At 44.1% G+C, this 18,565-nt stretch overlaps 2 protein-coding genes across 10 annotated transcripts in view; one reads left to right on the plus strand and one right to left on the minus strand.

Annotated features, from left to right (window-relative positions):
• Brca1 (BRCA1 DNA repair associated) overlaps positions 1-15,709 on the plus strand; it is a 66,351-nt gene extending 50,642 nt beyond the window's left edge. For all 9 annotated transcript variants that reach the window (XM_021641183.2, XM_060386655.1, XM_060386658.1 and 6 more), the window contains 7 exons: positions 1,450-1,527; positions 2,148-2,188; positions 5,878-5,958; positions 9,745-9,799; positions 12,297-12,370; positions 13,266-13,326; positions 14,507-15,709. In XM_021641183.2, coding sequence (XP_021496858.1) covers positions 1,450-1,527; positions 2,148-2,188; positions 5,878-5,958; positions 9,745-9,799; positions 12,297-12,370; positions 13,266-13,326; positions 14,507-14,652 — 536 coding nt within the window. In that variant the 3' untranslated portion in view covers positions 14,653-15,709. The remainder of the gene's footprint in view (positions 1-1,449; positions 1,528-2,147; positions 2,189-5,877; positions 5,959-9,744; positions 9,800-12,296; positions 12,371-13,265; positions 13,327-14,506) is intronic.
• A 1,289-nt stretch (positions 15,710-16,998) lies between these two features.
• On the minus strand, positions 16,999-18,362 carry LOC132655126 (large ribosomal subunit protein eL33-like). The gene has a single exon (XM_060386659.1). It carries the CDS (start codon positions 17,378-17,380, stop codon positions 17,048-17,050), a length of 333 nt encoding a protein of 110 aa, XP_060242642.1. The 5' UTR covers positions 17,381-18,362; the 3' UTR covers positions 16,999-17,047.
• Between the last annotated feature and the right edge of the window lie 203 nt (positions 18,363-18,565).

The raw sequence follows: 18,565 nt of genomic DNA on the forward strand, positions 1-18,565 counted from the left end.
AGGTGTGCATGCAGATAGAGCAATGTACATATAATAAAAATAATAAAATAATTTTAAAAAGTATCAAGAGGTAGATGGGGACAAGAAACTCAAAATAATGTAGTTTGAGGGTTGGAACAATGGCTCAGTGTTCGGAGCATTTGTTCTTGCAGAGGATTTGGTTCCTGGCACCCACATGGCAGCTCACAACCTTCCAAAACTCTGGTTCCACAGGATCCAAGGCCCCCTTGTGCCTTTAGGCACCAGGCAATCATGTGATATACATACATCCAAGCATAACAAATCTTTTTTAAAAATTAGTGATGTTTGACAGAGGATAAAGGAATGAGAAGACTGAGGGGTCCAAGATATCCATCTTTTAGCATCTGAAGAATTATTGTCAAAAACAAAAAAACAGTGCACAGGGAGATGGGGTGCAAATCATGGCCACACCTCGTTAGCAGAATTGGTTCTCTGATACACCCTTACCCATTCTGGGAGAACACCAGCCTTCACCAACGGGCCCAAAGCTCTTTGACTTGCTGCCTTAAGGCTGCTGAAATCTAGATTTCTTGTTCATGAAAACTGTACCAGAGAGCAGTGTTCACTGGAATCAGGAGTCAGAACAATTTTAATATATTTAAAGCAATAGGTTTGTCAAAGGGTAAAAAGAGAGCTATAAAATAAAATTTAAACCTAAAGTAACTCTTTAAACTCAAAGGCAACACATTTATTGCTTGTGAACTAAAGTCAGCTTTTATAGCATTTAAACAAAAAGCTTCAAAAATTGTGAGGATTCTGTGAGGCAGAATGGCCACTTCTACACTTCTGCTGCTTTTGGATGGCCTGCTGTGTTTGGGATTCGGCTGAATACATTTCTCCTGTTTAAATGTTTTTTTGTTGTTGTTGTTCTTTGTTTTTCTCAGTTTGCTTAGTTCTTCAAAGGGGCCTTTGAAACACTAGGCAATAAACAGATTCTTCAGCTACTGCTTGTTGGAATGCCTACACAGAAAAGAGAATAGCTGTGACAAGACCAGTTTCCTGTCCCTCTCAGGAATACAAGGGGGCTAGGGTCCTCCGGGTCGGAGTTGCAGGGGTGAACTTCTGTCACATTGTCATTGCTGATTTAGGATTTTTTTTTTTCCCAAGTTTAGGACTTCAACACTATTTTCTTCTCTCACATATTGCTGTCTGGTAAAACAGATTTCTGTCCACATTAATCACTGTTGCTAATGAGGATAATTAACATAGGACTCTTTAGCTAGCCTTGGCACCCCAAAGCTGAGGCTGACAATTCCTCTGGTCTTAACGTGGCATCTGCCTCTTCCAGGCGTCCAAACCTGGTCATCATCCTGGTGGATCACAATTCCATACTGATCTTGAGAGCTGGGGCTCCAGCTTCTGGGGTGGGGGATGGCAGTACTTCCTGCTTCTGTGTTTCTCACCCTTTGGATGTTTTTCATTCTGCAGATGCTCAGTTTGTGTGTGAACGGACGCTGAAATATTTTCTAGGAATTGCAGGAGGAAAGTGGATAGTTAGCTATTCATGTGAGTACAATGCTCGGTGTGGGGTGGGTGCCTCTGATGCCTCCTTCAGCACCTCAGCTGCATTTTGCACCTGACATGTTAACACCTGAGGTTCCTGCTGATGCCAAGTCTGAGCTTCCAAAGGGTTTTTAGTAGTAACACAAAACTTGCCTTGTTCAGATCCGCTGGTGATCCAGAGAAAGTGTTTCTTTTGTTTGTTTGGTTTTGTTTTTGCTTTTTTTAATATATAGGGCCTAATCTTCTGTTAGCAGGGTTAGCGTGTGAACAGGGTTTTATTTAATAGCGCCGGGGGTCCATGTACAGCGGCACTTGTATAATGCTTATGCATCAGCTGTCTCCAGAAGGAACTCTGCCACAAGCCTTATTAAAGAGGCCACTTTTGGTGCTGGAGAGATGGCTCAGCCATTAAAAGCACTGGCTGTTCTTCCAGATGGACCCAGGTTCAATTCCCAGCACCCACATGGCAGCTCACAGGCATACATGCAGACAGAACACCAATGTACATATAATAAAAAATAATTATTTTTAAGAAAAAGTCCACTTTGTTGTGACTAGCTGAGCTCCCCGTCTCCACAAAAGAACGTACTCTGTGTGATTTATCTTTTCTGTATTCTCTTCAGGGGTAATCCGGTCTATCCAAGAAAGAAAACTTCTGAATGTGGTAGGTACTTGACACAAACTAATCAGAGACACTTGGTTGGTATCGGTGTCACAGGCGGGGGTGGGACCTGATTCTGCTTTCTTCCTTTAGAACACACACATCTTTTTTTTTTCCTCAACAAGGAGGAACATGAAGAGTGATGCACAGCAGGCCAGGAAACGCCATATTCTTATTCATTCTAGGTTTCAAAGAAAATCTTTTCTTTGGAGAAAGAAAGGAATTTCCAGAATAAAGATTGATAGAGAGAAATACTGAGCCACCTCCAGACATACATGAGGTGGTGCACATCTGTAGCACTGGCACTTGGGAGTCTAAGGCCTGACTGAACAACATAACAAGAGCTTGTCGTTTTGGTTGATTGGTTGGGTTTTGGTGGTGGTGTTGTTTTCAAGACAGGGTTTCTCTGTGTAGCTTTGGCTGTTCTGAACTTACTTTGTAGACCAGGATGGCCTCAAACTCACAGAGATCCACCTGCCTCTTTCTCCCTGAGTGCTGTCGACACACCCAGCTGGTTGGTTGGTTTTTGTTGTTTCAAGGCAGGGTTTCTCTGTGTAGCCCTGGCTGTCCTGAAGCTCATGATATAGACCAGACTGACCTTGAACTCAGATATCTACCTTCTGAGTGCTGGAGTTAAAAGCTTGGACCACCACTGCCCAGATCAAGAGCCTGTCTTTAAAAAAAGAAAATCAGAAAGAGTCCTGTCTCTGGTCTCCCAAGCACTGGGATTATAGGATTATAGGTATGTTCCACCACATGAAGCTCCTCCTGACTTTTTTACAGACAAGTGTGAGCTGCCATATGGATATTGGGAATTGAACCCAGGTCCTCTGCAAGAGCAACCAGTGCTCTTAACCACTGAGCCATCTCTGCAGCCCCTTCTGCTGACATTTATAAAGTGTACACCTTTGTAGGAACCTGGCTATTCACCATTGTTAAAGAAAAAGACTTTGGGTAGTAATTTGGCTTAATTTGTGCCTGTCTTTGAAGCCCTGGGTTTGATCCCTGGCACCTCATGAATACGTTACACAAGCTTGTAATCTAGGCTAGTGAGAGCAGCAGGATGAGAGGTTTGTTCTTCCTTAAATTACATAATGAGCTCAAAGCCAGCATAAGCTACATGAGACCCTGTCTCGGGGAAAAAAATACTTTCCTTCCAAGAAATGCTTTTTTATGATACTAAGAACAGTGAAAGGTAAATAAGGTTAAGCATGTAGGAGGAAGAATAAGTTTAGAACAGCCAAGAGCTGGTGATGACAATAGATAACACAAAACAAAATTAGTGGAATCTCTTTGAAACTGTTATACACTACTCAATATATTCACAATTAAATGATACTTTTGTTGGTTTTAATTTCATTTAGCGACCATTTATTGCAAGTCTACTGAGTGTCAGTTACTAGATATACAAATAAACAAAAATGACCGTTCCCTATTCTGGAATGATGTATGCCCTAGTCAGGGGGAATACACAATAAACAGATGAATTTAATATACCAATAAATGCCATGATGGACAGCAGACTAGCAGTTGTCTGGAGTCAAGGGTTCCCTACCTCACTTGTAGAGGCCAGGTGAAGCCTTTGTAAAAAACTGAGCTGAGACCCAAATAACAAGAAAGAATTGCCTTTGAAAAATGTGGAGAACAATTCTTATAGGCAGGAACAGAAAACATAAAGATCTGGGTGTAGGAGTGAGTTTGGCTTGTTAAAGAAAAATAGACATTGCAGTGAAGAAAGGTTAATGGTGAGCTATGTGTAGGGAGCAAGGGTTGGATGAGGGGGAGAAGTCACACAAGGACCAGCTCAGAAAGAGTTTGTGTTAAGCCCCAGTAGTGATTTGAGCTTTTTTCTTGGGATAATTGGAAGAATGGAGATAGTCTCTATTTGGGGGTTGACTTTTTATTCAGTATGGGGGAAGGTGTGTGCCTTTGCACGTGTGTGGAGATCAGATCAACTTGTGGTCATCAGGTGTCCGTTCTCTCCTGCCATGTGGAGGCTGGGAATCAAACAGATTGTCAAGTGTGGCAGCAAGAGACTTGCCCACTGAGTCGTCTCTAGGCCCTTGCTGCGTTTCCTGATCCTCCAACAGTGCTTAGCAAGTCCTCCTAAAGACAAGTTCCACTCACAATGGCTGCTAAGCACTCTTCCCCAAAACTAAACTCCCAGGCCCACTTCTTTCTCTTGTCAAAATAGTTACTATGAACAAAAAAAAAATCTGAGCTTCTTCAAAATAGGATGTGTGTGTTTGTATAGGCCAGAGACAACTTTGTAGAGTCTCCTACCTGTTTATGGCTTCTGGGGGAAGGGCTCAGGTTGTTAGGCTTCATGGGAAGTACCTTTACCTGTTGAGTGCGCCATCTCAATTGGCCCCGTTTTATCATTTTGACTTCATTAACTGTAAATCTCTCGGCAGAACTCTGAAAAGCTGTTAATTTCTTCAGCTGACAATATACAATTGATTTAAGTGATCAAGAATCCTCAATGCTGGCAGTTTAATCTAAATGCTAAGTGAATGTTTTGAGAAGGTACAAATGTTAGAAATAAAATACATTTAAAAAAAAAAATCAAGCCCAGAGAGGTGAAAGCCAATTGGTAATTTCAACAAAGATTTGCTTTGGGGGTGTTGGGATAGCTTAGGTAAAGGCACTGCTGCCCATCCTGACAACCCAAACACAAGCCTCAGGACCCACATGGTAGATGGAGAGAGCCAGGCTCAGCAAGTTGTGCATCAGCGCTTGGCCTGCATGTATTCGGTCTGTGTGAGGGTGTCAGATCCTCCAGACCTGGAGTTACAGACAGTTTTGAACTGCCATGTGGATGCTGAAAATTAAACCTGAGTCATCTGGAAGAGCAGCCAGTGGTTAAGAGCACTTGCTACTCTTCCAAGGATCCAGGATTTTATTCCAGCAGCCTCATGGATTCTCACAGCGATCTGTAACTCCAGTTTCAGGGGATCTGACCTCTTTGGCTACTAGGCATGCATATGTATACATACATGTAGACAAAATACTTGTAACATAAAATTAAAAGTAAGAATGAATTTTTAAAATAAAATTTTTTAAAGATATATTTATTTAAATTTTTTATGTATAGGAGTGCTGTTTGCATGTAGACCTGCATGCCAGAAGAGGACATCAGATCCTAGTATAGATGGTTGTGGGACACTGTCATTGCTGGGAATTGAACTCAGGACCTCTGGAAGAGCAGTCAGCGCTCTTAACCACTGAGCCATCTCTCCAGCCCCCTAAAATAAATTTTCTAAGACAGAGTCTCTCCCAGATTTGGTGTCACACATCTTTAATCTCAGCTCTTGAGAAGAGGCAGAGTCAGGCATATTTCCAAGTTCCAGACCAGCCAGGCTACACAGCCTTGTAATAAATAGAAAAAATAAAGACAAGGTTTCATTATACAGTACTGGCTGGCCTGAACCTTAGGTCACACGGCCTACTTTTTAAAATTCTGTGTGTGTGTCTGTGTCTGTCTGTCTGTCTCTCTGGATTTGTCCACATGATTGCAGTGCCTGTAGAGCTTGTGTCAGATCCCCTTAAACTGAAGTAACAGGTGGTCCTGAGCAGCCAGGTGTGGGAACTAGGAACCAAACTCTGCAGGATGTTAATTGCTTAATGCTTAACTCTTAACTGCTGAGCCATCTCCCATCCCACTGACCATAGCGTTGTGTGTTTGGTTTCAGCATGAATTTGAGGTCAGAGGAGATGTTGTGACGGGAAGAAGCCACCAAGGTCCAAAGCGATCCAGAGAGTCCCAGGACAAGGTAAAATTCTTCTTATATGTGACAGAACCCGCAGTCTAGCTCTCTACCGCCAATCGCTGTGGTCAGGTCGCTCTTTACCTGGTAAGGCACATTGCATGTTTGCTGTCAGCACACTGGCAAACACGGATTGCTTCTGCCTCGGGAGTAAGGAGACATAAAGGTGACCGTAGCAGTTGCAATCTGGGTTCCAGTCTGAGGTTTAGATCTCATCTGGTAGTGCCAGAGCTTGTATTACAGAGGTGTGAGCCTAAACCTTTTGTGCTTGTGTGACCCTGGTGACTTTGCTCTAGGCAGCACAGTAACTGCTGTGAATAGGGTGGGCATGGTGCAGCCTGTGGGCACAGAAAGGAGGTGAACCATAGTCAACAGTCTACAACACTGTGATGTGTGTGCTAGTATTACCTATATTGTACATATGAGAACATACCTCATAGTTTACATATGAGAAAATTGAGGTCCAGGAAGCATAAGTTCCCCAGGGTCACTTAAGCCAGTAAGTGATAGAAGAAGTTGAAACCATATGCTCAAGTTCCAAATCAAGATTCACGAGTGCCACAGCTTTAGAAAGTTATAGATGGCTTTACAAGACAGGACAGATCATCCCAGCAACGTTGCTAGTAAGAGCAGCACGCTCGATGACTTTCCCCACCATATTACAGCAGATGGTGGAGCCTCCTTGCAGGAAGAAGTCTTCCCAAGATTTCCCACCTGCCGGGCAGGCCTGAGCCAACTGCTTTCTCAGGTTACTGGAGAAGTGCTTGTGTTCCCAGGCTGCTTTTCTTGTTCAAGTGTGTACCAGCAGGTGTTTCAGAACATTCCTGTACGAAGCACCTTCTGTTCCTTCATAGAAACCTGAGAGGAAACCGGTAAAGGTGGTTTTCTAAGGAAAACTGCTTTGGACAGGATCACAAATCAAGCCTGGAGTCCTAAGTCCTTGGGATCAGCCCATCCTCACTCTCTGAGCCTATCAAATAACTGTTCCAGATGCCAAGAAAAGTGCTCAACCTCCTTCTACTTCTCCCTTTTCCTCAAGGAGTTCTCTGTGAGCCAGCCATTTGTTCTTATCCACCTGGGAGCCTTGCAGAATTAGCACCAGGTTCCTTCTTGCTCAAAATGCCTTAGGATTTCTTTTACATTCAGAATAGCAGTGATGGAAGCTGTGTGGCAAAGTAGTGACATTCAGAAGATAACAAAATGTCACTACACTATTTTCACAAAGAAATGTATTCGCACAGGTGAATCTTCAGATTCCGTATCTCATCACTAGACATTCTCATCAGTAAGTGTCAGCCTGGATATGAAAGTTCCTAACGTTTTATACTCCTCAAGGCAGCGTTCAGCTCCAGCTGGCCACCTGGAGGGAACTTTTAGCGTTTATGAGCATCCCGGTCCTGTCAGTACTTTGGAGATCCGTTTTGTTCATAGAGATCTAGAGAGAGCAGCAGAGGTGGGAACTGTCATTCCCAACAATAACCGATTTGCCTGCTGCCCTCATTCTCTGCCTGCAGGGTGGGTGCAGCCATTTCCAGTACAGCCAGCTGTGTTTAGCCCCTTGATTTTTGTGTCTCAGCCTCTGTATCTAGGTGATTTTTAGACCTGGACAGTTTTCTTTTAGTGTCATAAGACAGCACAAAGACAGTAAAAAAAAAAAAAAAAAAGTTATTCAAATGATAAATGAGAGTGTATCCATCCACCCTAGGTCTGATGGCACTCCTATATCCTACCACTCAATGCTAAATAAAGCAGGACTGTGGTTTGAAGCCTAAACTACAGATTGAGATCGTGTATCAAAAAAGAAATATTAAGGGTCTGGAGAGAGGGCTCAGTGGTTAAGAGCACAGTCTGCTCTTCCAAAGGCCCTGAGTTCAATCCCCAGCAACCACTATAATGAAATCTGGTGTCCTCTTCTGACCTGCAGGCCTACCTGCAGGAAGAGTACTGTATAAATAGTAGATAGATAGATAGATAGATAGATAGATAGATCTCAAAAAAATATTAAAAGCTGCACAAATTTAGGTTTCTTTAAAATGATAGCTTGAAGCCCTTTCTAAGAACTCATGCCAAGGTATGCATGAGCTTCTGTACTAACACAGTTGTTACTAGACACACAGAGCTGTTCCACCTTTGATTGCAAATGAAGCTGAATGCAGATACGGTGGTTCACACTTATAATCCCAGCACTCAGGAGTCAGAGACAGATGGGTTATTTATTTAAGTATGGCATGATGGCATGCTCTTTCATTGCACAGTACTGAGGAAATGGAGACAGGCAGATCCCTCCAGCTTGCTAGCTAAACCCCCTGGGTGGCACATGAGAGAACAACCAAAGCTGTCTTTTGGCCTTTATACACCCATGTGCACACACACTTAAAAAGCACAACCAAGTCAGCTGTGCTGGCATTTACCTGTAATCCTACTACTTGGCAGGTTGAGAGGCAGGAAGGTAAGGAGTTGGGGCACGACCTTGGCTATAGACTGCATTAGAGGCCAGCTTGAGACACTGTGAAGCCCTGTTTTTAATTACATCAGCTCCTTGCTGGGGGGAGCGGGGGGTTAGAGAGGTACACACCTTTAACCCCAGAACTCGGGAGGCAGAGACAGGCAGATGTCTGTGAGTTCCAGGACAGGCAGGGCTACACAGAGAAACCCTGTCTCGAAACAAAGTGTCTTTTCTCAGAGCCCTAGGGAGGGAGGGAGGGAGGGAGAGAGGGACGGAGGGAGGGAGGGAGGGAGGGAGGGAGGGAGGGAGGGAGGGAGGGATCCTTGGCTAGAACAGAAATGGAGCATGTCCACATAAAACAGACACTCTGCTGGAGTCATGTTAAGTGCCGATGTAACAACCTGAGTAAGCATCTTGAGTTTCTGGCCATTAGACATAAAGATGGACCAGGTGGGATTGTTTGTGGGTTTGTTTTCCTCATCTCTGACAAGGAATAAAACCACTTTGCGTGGGTCACCAAGCATGAGCCTGGACCTGATTGATGACAAGATGGGAATTCATCCTTTGAATGACAAAAAATAGGAACCCAGAGAGTTGTCTCCGAGTTTCATAACACTTGCTGCTCTTTCAGAGGACCCTCACTCCTAGTGTCCACATTGGGTGGCTCACAATTCCCTATAACATCAGCATCAGGAAATCTGACACCTTCTGGCCTCCACTGGCACTTGGACATATATGGCACACACACGCACAATTTTTTTTTTTTTTTTAAAGAATGACTAAATAAAAGTAATTATTAAAAAAATGACTTGGGCTGGAGAGATGGCTCAGTGGTAAAGAGCACTGTCTGTTCTTCCAAAGGACCCAGGTTCAATTCCCAGCACCCAAATGGCAGCTCACAACTGTCTGTAACTTCAGAGATCTGACATCTTTACACTAATGTATAAGAAATAAAAGTAAATAAAAAATGACTCTAGAATGTAGATTAATTGTATACGAAATTCAGCAAACTCTGAAATCAGTTCAGGATGTTGAACTGATTGTCCCTGGGAAGGAGCACAGAAATCTCAAGTGGTAAAGAAAGGTTCTTCCATTTAAAGGGAGGGTCTCTGTTTCTTATAAAAACTCATGCTCTGGGTGTGGTGAGGTGTTCCTGTTAGCCTCAGCATTTGGAAGTGGAAACAGGAGTCCAACACCAAACCTACCTTACAAGTTTGAGACCACCTTAAGATGCTGTCTGACACAAAGGGTAGAAAGCAACTGAAGAGGTAGCTCATCGGCTAGTGCTTGCTGCTCATTCAAAAGTTAGACTTCCTCTCTACCCCATCACTCTCTTCTCTTTGCAGCTCTTCGAGGGCCTGAAGATCTGTTGTTGTGAGCCCTTCACCAACATGTCCAAAGGTAAGCGCCTGGGAGGGCTGCAGCCATTCTTACATGACAATAGTATGGACAGAGTCAGGCCATATGGAGGTTCCTCAGATTACTCAGATGTTCCAGAGTTATTTTTTTCTCTACATTCTCTAAACGAACAAGCATTTAAACACCCTGGGACAAAAAAAAAGGCATGTGCTTTCCTATGTGACCAGTGAAGGAGCTAGGATTTAAGGTGCTATATTCTGTGCTTGTGTGGACCCAGCCTCTGTTACTGCTCGTTTGGACTAAGGAAGGGCAGGAATAAGAAACCAGTAAAAACACTTGGGTATGGCGGAACACGCCTTTGTTGCTGTAGTATGTTGGTTTTGTTTGTTTGTTTGTTTTTTGAAAGGGTCTCTGTATCAGCAGGCTCTTTGATCGCCTCCTGTGGGGGGTGCAGCCTTGCCAAGCCACAGAGGAAGATGATGCAGCCAGTCCTGATGAGACCTGATAGGCTAGAGTCAGATGGAAGGGGAGGAGCACCTCTTCTATCAGTGGACTCAGGGAGAGGCATAGGGGGAGAAGAAAGAGGGTGGGTGGGACTGGGAGGAGAGGAGAGAGGACCCTACAACCAGGATACAAAGTGAATAATTTGAAATGAATGATAACAAAGTAAAGTTTCTCTGTAGCCCTGGCCACCCTGGAATTTGCTATGTGGACCAGGGTGGTCTTAAACTCAGAATCCACCTGCCTCTGCTATTACACCTTTTTATTTTGTCTGCATGTCCTAGTACCACTTGTGTGCTGGGAGCCCACAGAGATCAGAGAAGTCAGATATCCTAGAACTGGAGTTACAGATGGTTGTGAGCCACCGTGTGGGTGCTCAGAACCAAACCTAGGACCTCTGTAAGACCAGTCAGTGCTCTTAACCACTGAGCCATCCAGTCTTCAGCTCATGCCTTTAATCCCAGCACTTTGAGTTTGAGGCCAGCCAGGGATACATGATTAGAACCCTGTCTCAAAAACAAACCAAAAAAAACCTGGAGTTTCTAAGTACCAAAAAAAGAGTTCTGTTCTTCCTTCCACCTTCATTTAGTAAAGTTTTATGGGTCTGGGCCATGTACAGGCCGGGGGGGGAGGGGGGAGGCTATCTCGTGATGAGTATTTTTGGTTCAATTTTATATTAAATGTGATGTGACGATTAAAACTGCTTTGAAGCTGGACTTAGTGACCTCTGCCTGTAATCCAAACACTTGGGTAGAAGCAGGTGAATCAACAGTCTGGGGCCATCTGTGAATACAAGTGCACACAGCGTGGGCTGCCTGAGTCCTGTCCCACAAGGGAAGACTGCCGGGGCTTCTGCTCTTGCACATCAAAGGCCCCTGTCCATGTATAGGTTTAGTTAGTTCTTTTTATCTGCTTCACTTCAGCTCCAGGGACTGCAGTCCTGGGACTTCGGAGAGGGAGGCTGAGGAGCAGTGGCTCTCTTCCTGATGCTGCAGCCCTATAGTACAGCTCCTCATGCTGCGGTGACCCCCAACCATAAAATTATTTCATTGCTACTTCATAGCTGTAACTTCAATATGATACTATTGGGAATTATAGTGTTAATATCGGATATGCAGGATATCTGCTCTACAGCCCCCAATGGGAGATGACCCATAGGTTGAGGGCCACTGGCCATAAGCAGATGAGTAGTAGCAAGGGAGCCTGGCAGTGTAATTTTGTTCCCTTCTGTACTGGTTATTGATTATATTTTTAGAAAATTTCTAGTGTCACTCAAGTGATTTCTGTTTTTAGACTTTAATATAGTGAAAGCCAGGGGTGCTAGTGGGTTCACTGGAGAAGGGCCTAAGTTAGTAGCCTCAGTTCAGGCAGGCAGGCAGATGCACCTCCACAGTTCCCAGGCATGAGCAGATGTTCCTTCCGGAAGAGTGCGAGGATGCTTTGAGCACCGCCAAAGAAGCCGGGAAGGTTGCTCAGTGCTGCTGATTCTTGAGCCCAACCTCATTTGAGATTCATTCCCTAGATAAGTGGATTCTAACTCAGCATGTGACCTTTCCTAGTGATATGCTAGGCCTCTGGCCAGGATAACATGTATTTTCCCTCCACTGGATAAAATATCTTCTGTCTTTTCACATTTATAGTGATTACCATCCAGGATGGTGCTCTCAAAGGCCATGATTGTCTATTACCAGCCAGCAGTGAAGTGGGATGCAGGAGCAAAGAAGAAGAGAGATGATGTTTTTCACATAGTATCTAGCAGTTTAGCAGATTATTGGAAATTTGATCCTCTTTGTCAGCATGTTTCATTTGGGAGACCATGAAACCTTATCTACCACGAGGCCTCTTGGAGATTAATAGCCAGAGTAGGCAGCAGCACATCAGTGGCAGACTGACTTAGAAGCCATACTAATTCTGGGGTCCTTCTATCCTTTAAAACAAAAACCAGCTTGCTCACTGGGGTTTGCTCCAGGGAAGACTGTAGAGGGCACGGGGCAGGGGTATGGGTGGCTCTGGTAATTTTTCCACCTGTGCTTTGTAGATGAGCTGGAGAGGATACTGCAGCTGTGTGGGGCTTCCGTGGTGAAGGAGCTTCCATCGCTCACCCATGACACCGTGAGTATCTGAGGCCTCCTTAAGGTGAGGGAAATACTCTCCTTCCGTTAAGCAGGTAAAGTAGCACAGAGGGCTTTCTCTATCCCTGATCCTGTAGCAAAAGGCCCAATTGTGAGGGGTGAGTAAGGACTTGGGAATTATAAGCATCAAGCCTTTTCTTTCTGGCCCTTTTTACCATGTAAAAGTGGTGACACGACTTTTCCAAACCCCGTGCTTTGACATACTGTAAGACCTGGGGTCTCATAGCTCAGGAGTTCAAGATCACGCCCTTCCCAGAAACCCCCACAGACCACGACTCATTGCAAAAGCAAGAGGTTTATTAACCATTGCACAATGAGGTCACCCCTGCTGGTCAGCAAAGAGTGGCACCGGAAGACAAAGACCTTAGGTTTTAAAAAAAAAAAAAATAGCGGGAAATTTGAAGTTGCAGTTTTGGCAATTTAGGATTGGATGAGGAAGCTATAAAGTAAAATAATTGGTTAGTCTTAGGTGCTCAAGTTTGGCCAGTCCTGCCAAGTGTGGATGCAGCTGCAATTGAAGGTGGGGGTGGTTAGCTCATCCTTGAAGATTGTGGCTGCGGGCTCTTGGCTGGAGGTCAGGAGCTACTCAGAAGAAGGATTGATTTGAGGTCGTCTGGGTTGGTTGCTAAGAAACACTATCTCGAAGACAAGGGTCTGGTCATTCTTTTTGCTGAGTGAAGGTCATTGCTTGCTCGCTTCTTTTATATCTGTACTCACAGATAGGGTCACATTTCTCCGTTCTCTGGAAAGGTACTAAGAGGCTTTAGCTTAACCTGGACCTAAAACTCAAAACGATAGGCTTTAGAAGACATGTAGGTTACAAAGTTAGTCTAACCCTTTCAATACTAAATGCTTTTTCCTTTTTGGGAATGCAGGGTACTCATCCAATTGTGATCGTACAGCCAAGTGCCTGGACAGAAGACAGTGGCTGCCCTGGTAAAGTATCTTTGCATCGTCTGGGGTCCTGTTGGTAGGGTTTGAGTCACTACTATACTTGACTAATACAATTCCCAGCTGGGTTTGTTTGGGGTTTGTTTTGCTTTTGTTTGGTTGGTTTGGGTTTGTTGGTTTTGGGTTTTGGTTTTGGGGCATGGTCTCATGATGTAGGCCCTGCTGTCCTGGAACTCAAAGAGATACACCTGTCTCTGCCTCCTGGATGGTGGGATTAAAGGTATTGTCACCAGGAGTGGCCTGTTTTGTTGTGTTTTTTGTTTGGTTTTGGTTGGCCTGCATCCTGGTCTCAAATACTTGGCAGCCTTTCTGCCTCAGCCTCTTTAGTACTGAGATTATAGACATGCTTTAACTGCACTCAGTGTTTTGGGCGAGGGTGTGTGTGTATGTATTTTTTAAGACAGTGTTTCTCGGGCTGCCCTCAAACTCAGAGAGCTGCCTGCCTCTGCCTCCTGAGTGCTGGAATGAAAGGTGTGGGTCACCACTGCCCAGCTTTCAGCCTGTTTTTAAATATTTGCATGAATGAATGACTAAAATGTCTATTATGTTTTTGTGTGTGTGCGCGTGCTTTAAAGTGCATGTGTGTGGAAGCTGAGGGAGTTAATACTCTGTCCACCATATGGATCCTAGGCTCAAACTCAAATCATCAGGCTCTACACCAATGTCTTTGATGTTTTAGTTTTATATTATGAAAGTAATAGATGAGGTCAGATGTAGTGGTACACTGTTACTCCCAATACTTGGGAGGCAGAGACAGTTGGATCTCTGTGAGGTCAGGTTCAAGGGCAACCAGAGATATACGGTGATACCCTATCATTAAAAAAAAAAAAAGCGTGTGTACTGCATGTACATTTACACACAAGTGATCATGCTTATGGTGTTTTGTCTCTTAAGATATTTCTCCACACCATTTGCCCTCTCTGGTGGCTTTTCCTTTAAAAGGCTAAAGCTCATGTTATTTCAGTTTCCAGAGACTGGCTTTTACCTCTGGCTTCTGAAAAGTTTCTGTGTCCTGATGTGTCACCTCAGAGCACTGATCTGGCTCCTACATAATTAGCCCTAAGAACTTATGTAATCAGACCTAATCAGACCTTGGAGTGGGTTGGTTAGAGTCTGGTCTGGTAGAACGACTTGCCACTAATCTCTGCTTGTGTTCTGTCTGCAGAGCTCGGGAAGCTGTGTGAGGCCCATCTGGTGATGTGGGACTGGGTGCTGGACAGTATATCCGTCTACCGTCGCCGGAATCTGGATGCCTACCTGGTACAGAATATCACCCATGACTATAGCGAGCTCCAAGACCCCAACGATTAGTTTAAGAAATGGTCTTTCATATCCAGGGAGCATCTCTCACTCTTGGGTCTTTCTACATCCTATGTACTAAGTATTTTATATACATCAGCCAGGAAGAAAACAGCTTCTGCCTATGTGAGGGTCCCTTAAATTTTTCTAATTTAAGTCTCCCTTTGGAATCTGTCTTGAGCACAAAGAGTGTGAATTCACCTGAGAATTATCATTATTTAAATCCCACCAATTGAGCAAGATGCTAACTTGTTATGTGTTGTTCTTAGAGAGTCGATGGTTTGGCTGTTCTGAGCTGAACATGGTGGTCTTAGCTGAACATGCCGGTATGTGACCATAATCACAGCACGTGGCAGCAAGAGACAGAAGTGTTTTGAGTTCAAGGCCAACCTGGGCTACATAAGATCCTCACTCAAGCAAATAGCTAGTGGTTCTGATTCGTTTCTTATAAAATCTCATGTTCATAAAGGCCAATAGTCAAATCCTTCAAGGAGTTTGCTTGAGGTCTGTGATTTGACTTAAAATCAGTGTCCCTTGAGTCTCCAGGTTTAATGCCCAGCACCAAACAACGCCCGGTCCCTCCCCCGAGGCAGCGCTTGTGCAGGGTCTTGGATGTTGGAGGCCACTGAGGAAGTTCAGAGGCCGATAATGGGTTTGGTGTGAATGTGAAGTTTTCAGCTTCCAGGATCCAGGAGATCTCTCTCATTCCCCGTAACTGACGAGCAAAGCGTTTGTTGTAGTTGCTCATTCCTCTTAAAATACAAGATCTCTGATACGAATATTTCATGTCTGTAAAATGATGGATTCCACCAGGAAAGGGGCTGTTGCTTTTCTTTTAAGTAATTTTTCCCTTTTGCTTTCTATTGCTAAACCATACTACTTCGTAAATAATTTTGCTTGCTGAAGAAAAAGACCATATTTTTCATGAACTCATTATCTTGGACTGTTTATAGCTGTTGGAGGGAATATTCTTCCCTGTGTACCCCAGCACCCTGTGTAAGAGCATGGAGGCCTGATTATACAAAGTATGTTTTGTACCACTAATGCTGCAAATAAACTGAATAACAAACACTTTGAGTACTGTTTGGGGGTCTGGCAAGATGGCTCAGTGGCTAAAGTGCCTGCTGCCATAGCTGACAGCCAGAGTTCAATCCCTGGGATCCAGATGGTGAAAATAGGACTCCTGCAGGTTGTCTTCTGACTTGCACATATATGCCATGGCCTGTGTATGCTCAAGCACATACAAACTAAATAAATATTAAAAAAATAACAAAAATAAAGTATTTCCGGCAGTGGTTGTTCACACCTATAATCCCAGCACTAGAGAGGTAAAGGCAGGTGGTTCTTTGAATTCAGGGCCAGCCTGGGCTACAGAACGAGTTCCAGGATGGGTAGGGCTACACAGAGAAACCTTGTCTCCAAAAACCAAAATTAATAATAGTACTAAATTAAGATCCTTACTGTTTTGGTGTTTGTTTGTTTGGTTTTTGGTTTGTTTGTTTGCTTATTTGGTTTTTGAGACAGGGTTTCTCTGTATGTAGTCCTGGCTGTCCTTGAACTTACAGAGATACACCTGCTGGCTTAAGTTATTTTTTAAATGGCCCAGCAGTTAAGAGCACTTGTTGTTGCTGTTAATTGATTTTATTTTTGAAACAGGCTCGCTTACATGTCTCTAGCTGTGCTGGAACTCATATTGTAGACCAACTGACCATGAACTCAGAGATCCACCTGCTTCTGCCTCCCTAGCGCTGGGATTACTGGTGTGGGCTGCCTCACCCAGAATTCTTCTGTAGAAGACTCAGGTTCAGTTCCCAACTCGCACACACATGAATGCAGACAAGCACTCTTAGACTAAAACAAACAGTTTAGTAATCTGCATACTTGCCCAGAGCTTTTTCTCTGGGCCTCAGCTTCCGCATCCACACAAAGCGAAGCTGAGAATTGTATCTGCCTTGGGGATACTGAGGCAGTTTAAATAACCTTTTTAGAAATTTTTTTATTGCTTTCATAACAAATTGTCACTAATTTAGTGGCTTACAATAATATCTATAATTTCACAGTTGGATCCAGAAGGCAAAGGTGATTCTGGCATATTCAAGGCGCTAGTTTCAAGGTCCAGGAAGCCCAAGTACTTTCTTTGTTTCAGGTTTCATGGAACCAAGAGCCCCGGGGATGAGCCTGCTTTAAAATCCTTCAAGTTGGGCTGGAGAGATGGCTCAGAGGTTAAGAGTACTGGCTGCTCTTCCAGAGGTCCTGAGTTCAATTCCCAGCAACCACATGGTGGCTCATAACCTTATACTGAGATCTGGTGCCCTCCTCTGCCCTGCAGGCAGAACACTATACATAATCAATAATAAATTTTTTTTTTTTTTACAAATCCACTTTTATTTATTTACTTTTCATTAGTTTAAATCTGGGAAGGGTACAGCATCACACGGATTCTGTGTCCAATGGCCTTCGCAGGAAGGTTGCTTCGGAATTTGGCATGAACCATGCCACTGTTCCCATGGGCCCGAGTTACTTTTCCCCAGATCACTCTGGTTTTGTTTGGCTTGCCTCCAGGAGTCACTGTATTGTTTTTTGCTTTATACACGTAAGCACATCTCTTGCCTAGGTAGAATTCTGTTTCGTCTCGGGCATAAACACCCTCAATTTTAAGAAGAGCTGTATGCTCTCTTTGGTTCCAGAGACCTCGCTTGTAGCCAGCAAAAATGGCTTTGCACCACAGCCTTCCAGACATCTGCTACTTAGAAGTCCTGTTCCTAGCAGGCCTTCCCAGGCGCCAAGATGACATGACGGAAAGAGCAATAATAAACCTTTAAAAAAAAAAAAATTCTTCAGGCATTGGTGGCTTCCACTTTTAATTCCAGCACTCCCAGCAGGTGCATCTCTGAGTTCCAGGACAGCCAGGGCTACACAAAGAAACCTTGTCTTGGGGAAGATAGGCCAGGCAAGGTAGCACACACCTTTAATGCCAGCAGCCAAAGCTACATAGTGTGTCCCTATCTCCATACACACACACCCAAAAAAAAGTTTCTCTTAACTGTCTTGAACTCCCTTTGTAGATCTGGCTGGTCTTGAACCCACAGAGGTCTGCCTGCCTCTGTCTCCCAAGTGCTGGGATTAGAGGGGTGAGTCGCTGGACCCTGTGGGAATCTCTCTGTTAAACAAGTAAACAAATAAACAAATTCATGTTGATGGAATTGTTCCTTGTGGTTTGGGACCGGGATCTGTGTCCTCGGTGGTTGTCCAGTGGTCATTTCCCACCTCTGCTGCCTCCATCTTCAAAGCCGTTCTCTGCTTCTAGCTGCTCTATCTCCCTAACCCTTCCTGGAGGCACTTCTGTTGTAGGGAGTCAAGCAGTTAGATTGCACCCACTAGATAATCCTTGTCATTCTGTTTTAAGGCCCATCATGTCAATTTCAAATCCCTTCACGGTGGTATCTGGATAGGTGCTGGGTTAAATAGAGACATCTGTGAAGGAAAAACAGGGTCTTGTGTAGCCCTCGATAGCCTGGAACTTAGTGATTATAAGGCTTGCCTCAGACTCAGATTCACCTGATGCTACCTCCTGTGCGCTAGGATTAGAGCAGTGTGCTGCCACAGCCAACCTGTACATCATTTCTTAATCCTTTTACTATTCAGAGAATAAACTCTCCTTCAAGACAAAAGATGAAATCATTACACTTCAGTAATACTGGGACATTGGGGGTAGAAAAATAAAACAAACTGCAGCTACTCTATTCTATCTCAGTCTTCATCACAGCCTAGGAAATGAAGTGGGTATTTCATCACTTTATTTGAAAAATGGAAGCAAGTTTCGTATTGATAAGGTTTTCCATAGCTGTCAAATGACTGAGGAAACCTGGACCTGCCTTCCGTCCCATCTTTCATTCCATTTGCATCAGTCATGACCCCAGGAAAG

This window comes from Meriones unguiculatus, chromosome 7 (assembly GCF_030254825.1).
Source record: "Meriones unguiculatus strain TT.TT164.6M chromosome 7, Bangor_MerUng_6.1, whole genome shotgun sequence".
Lineage (NCBI taxonomy): Eukaryota > Metazoa > Chordata > Mammalia > Rodentia > Muridae > Meriones > Meriones unguiculatus.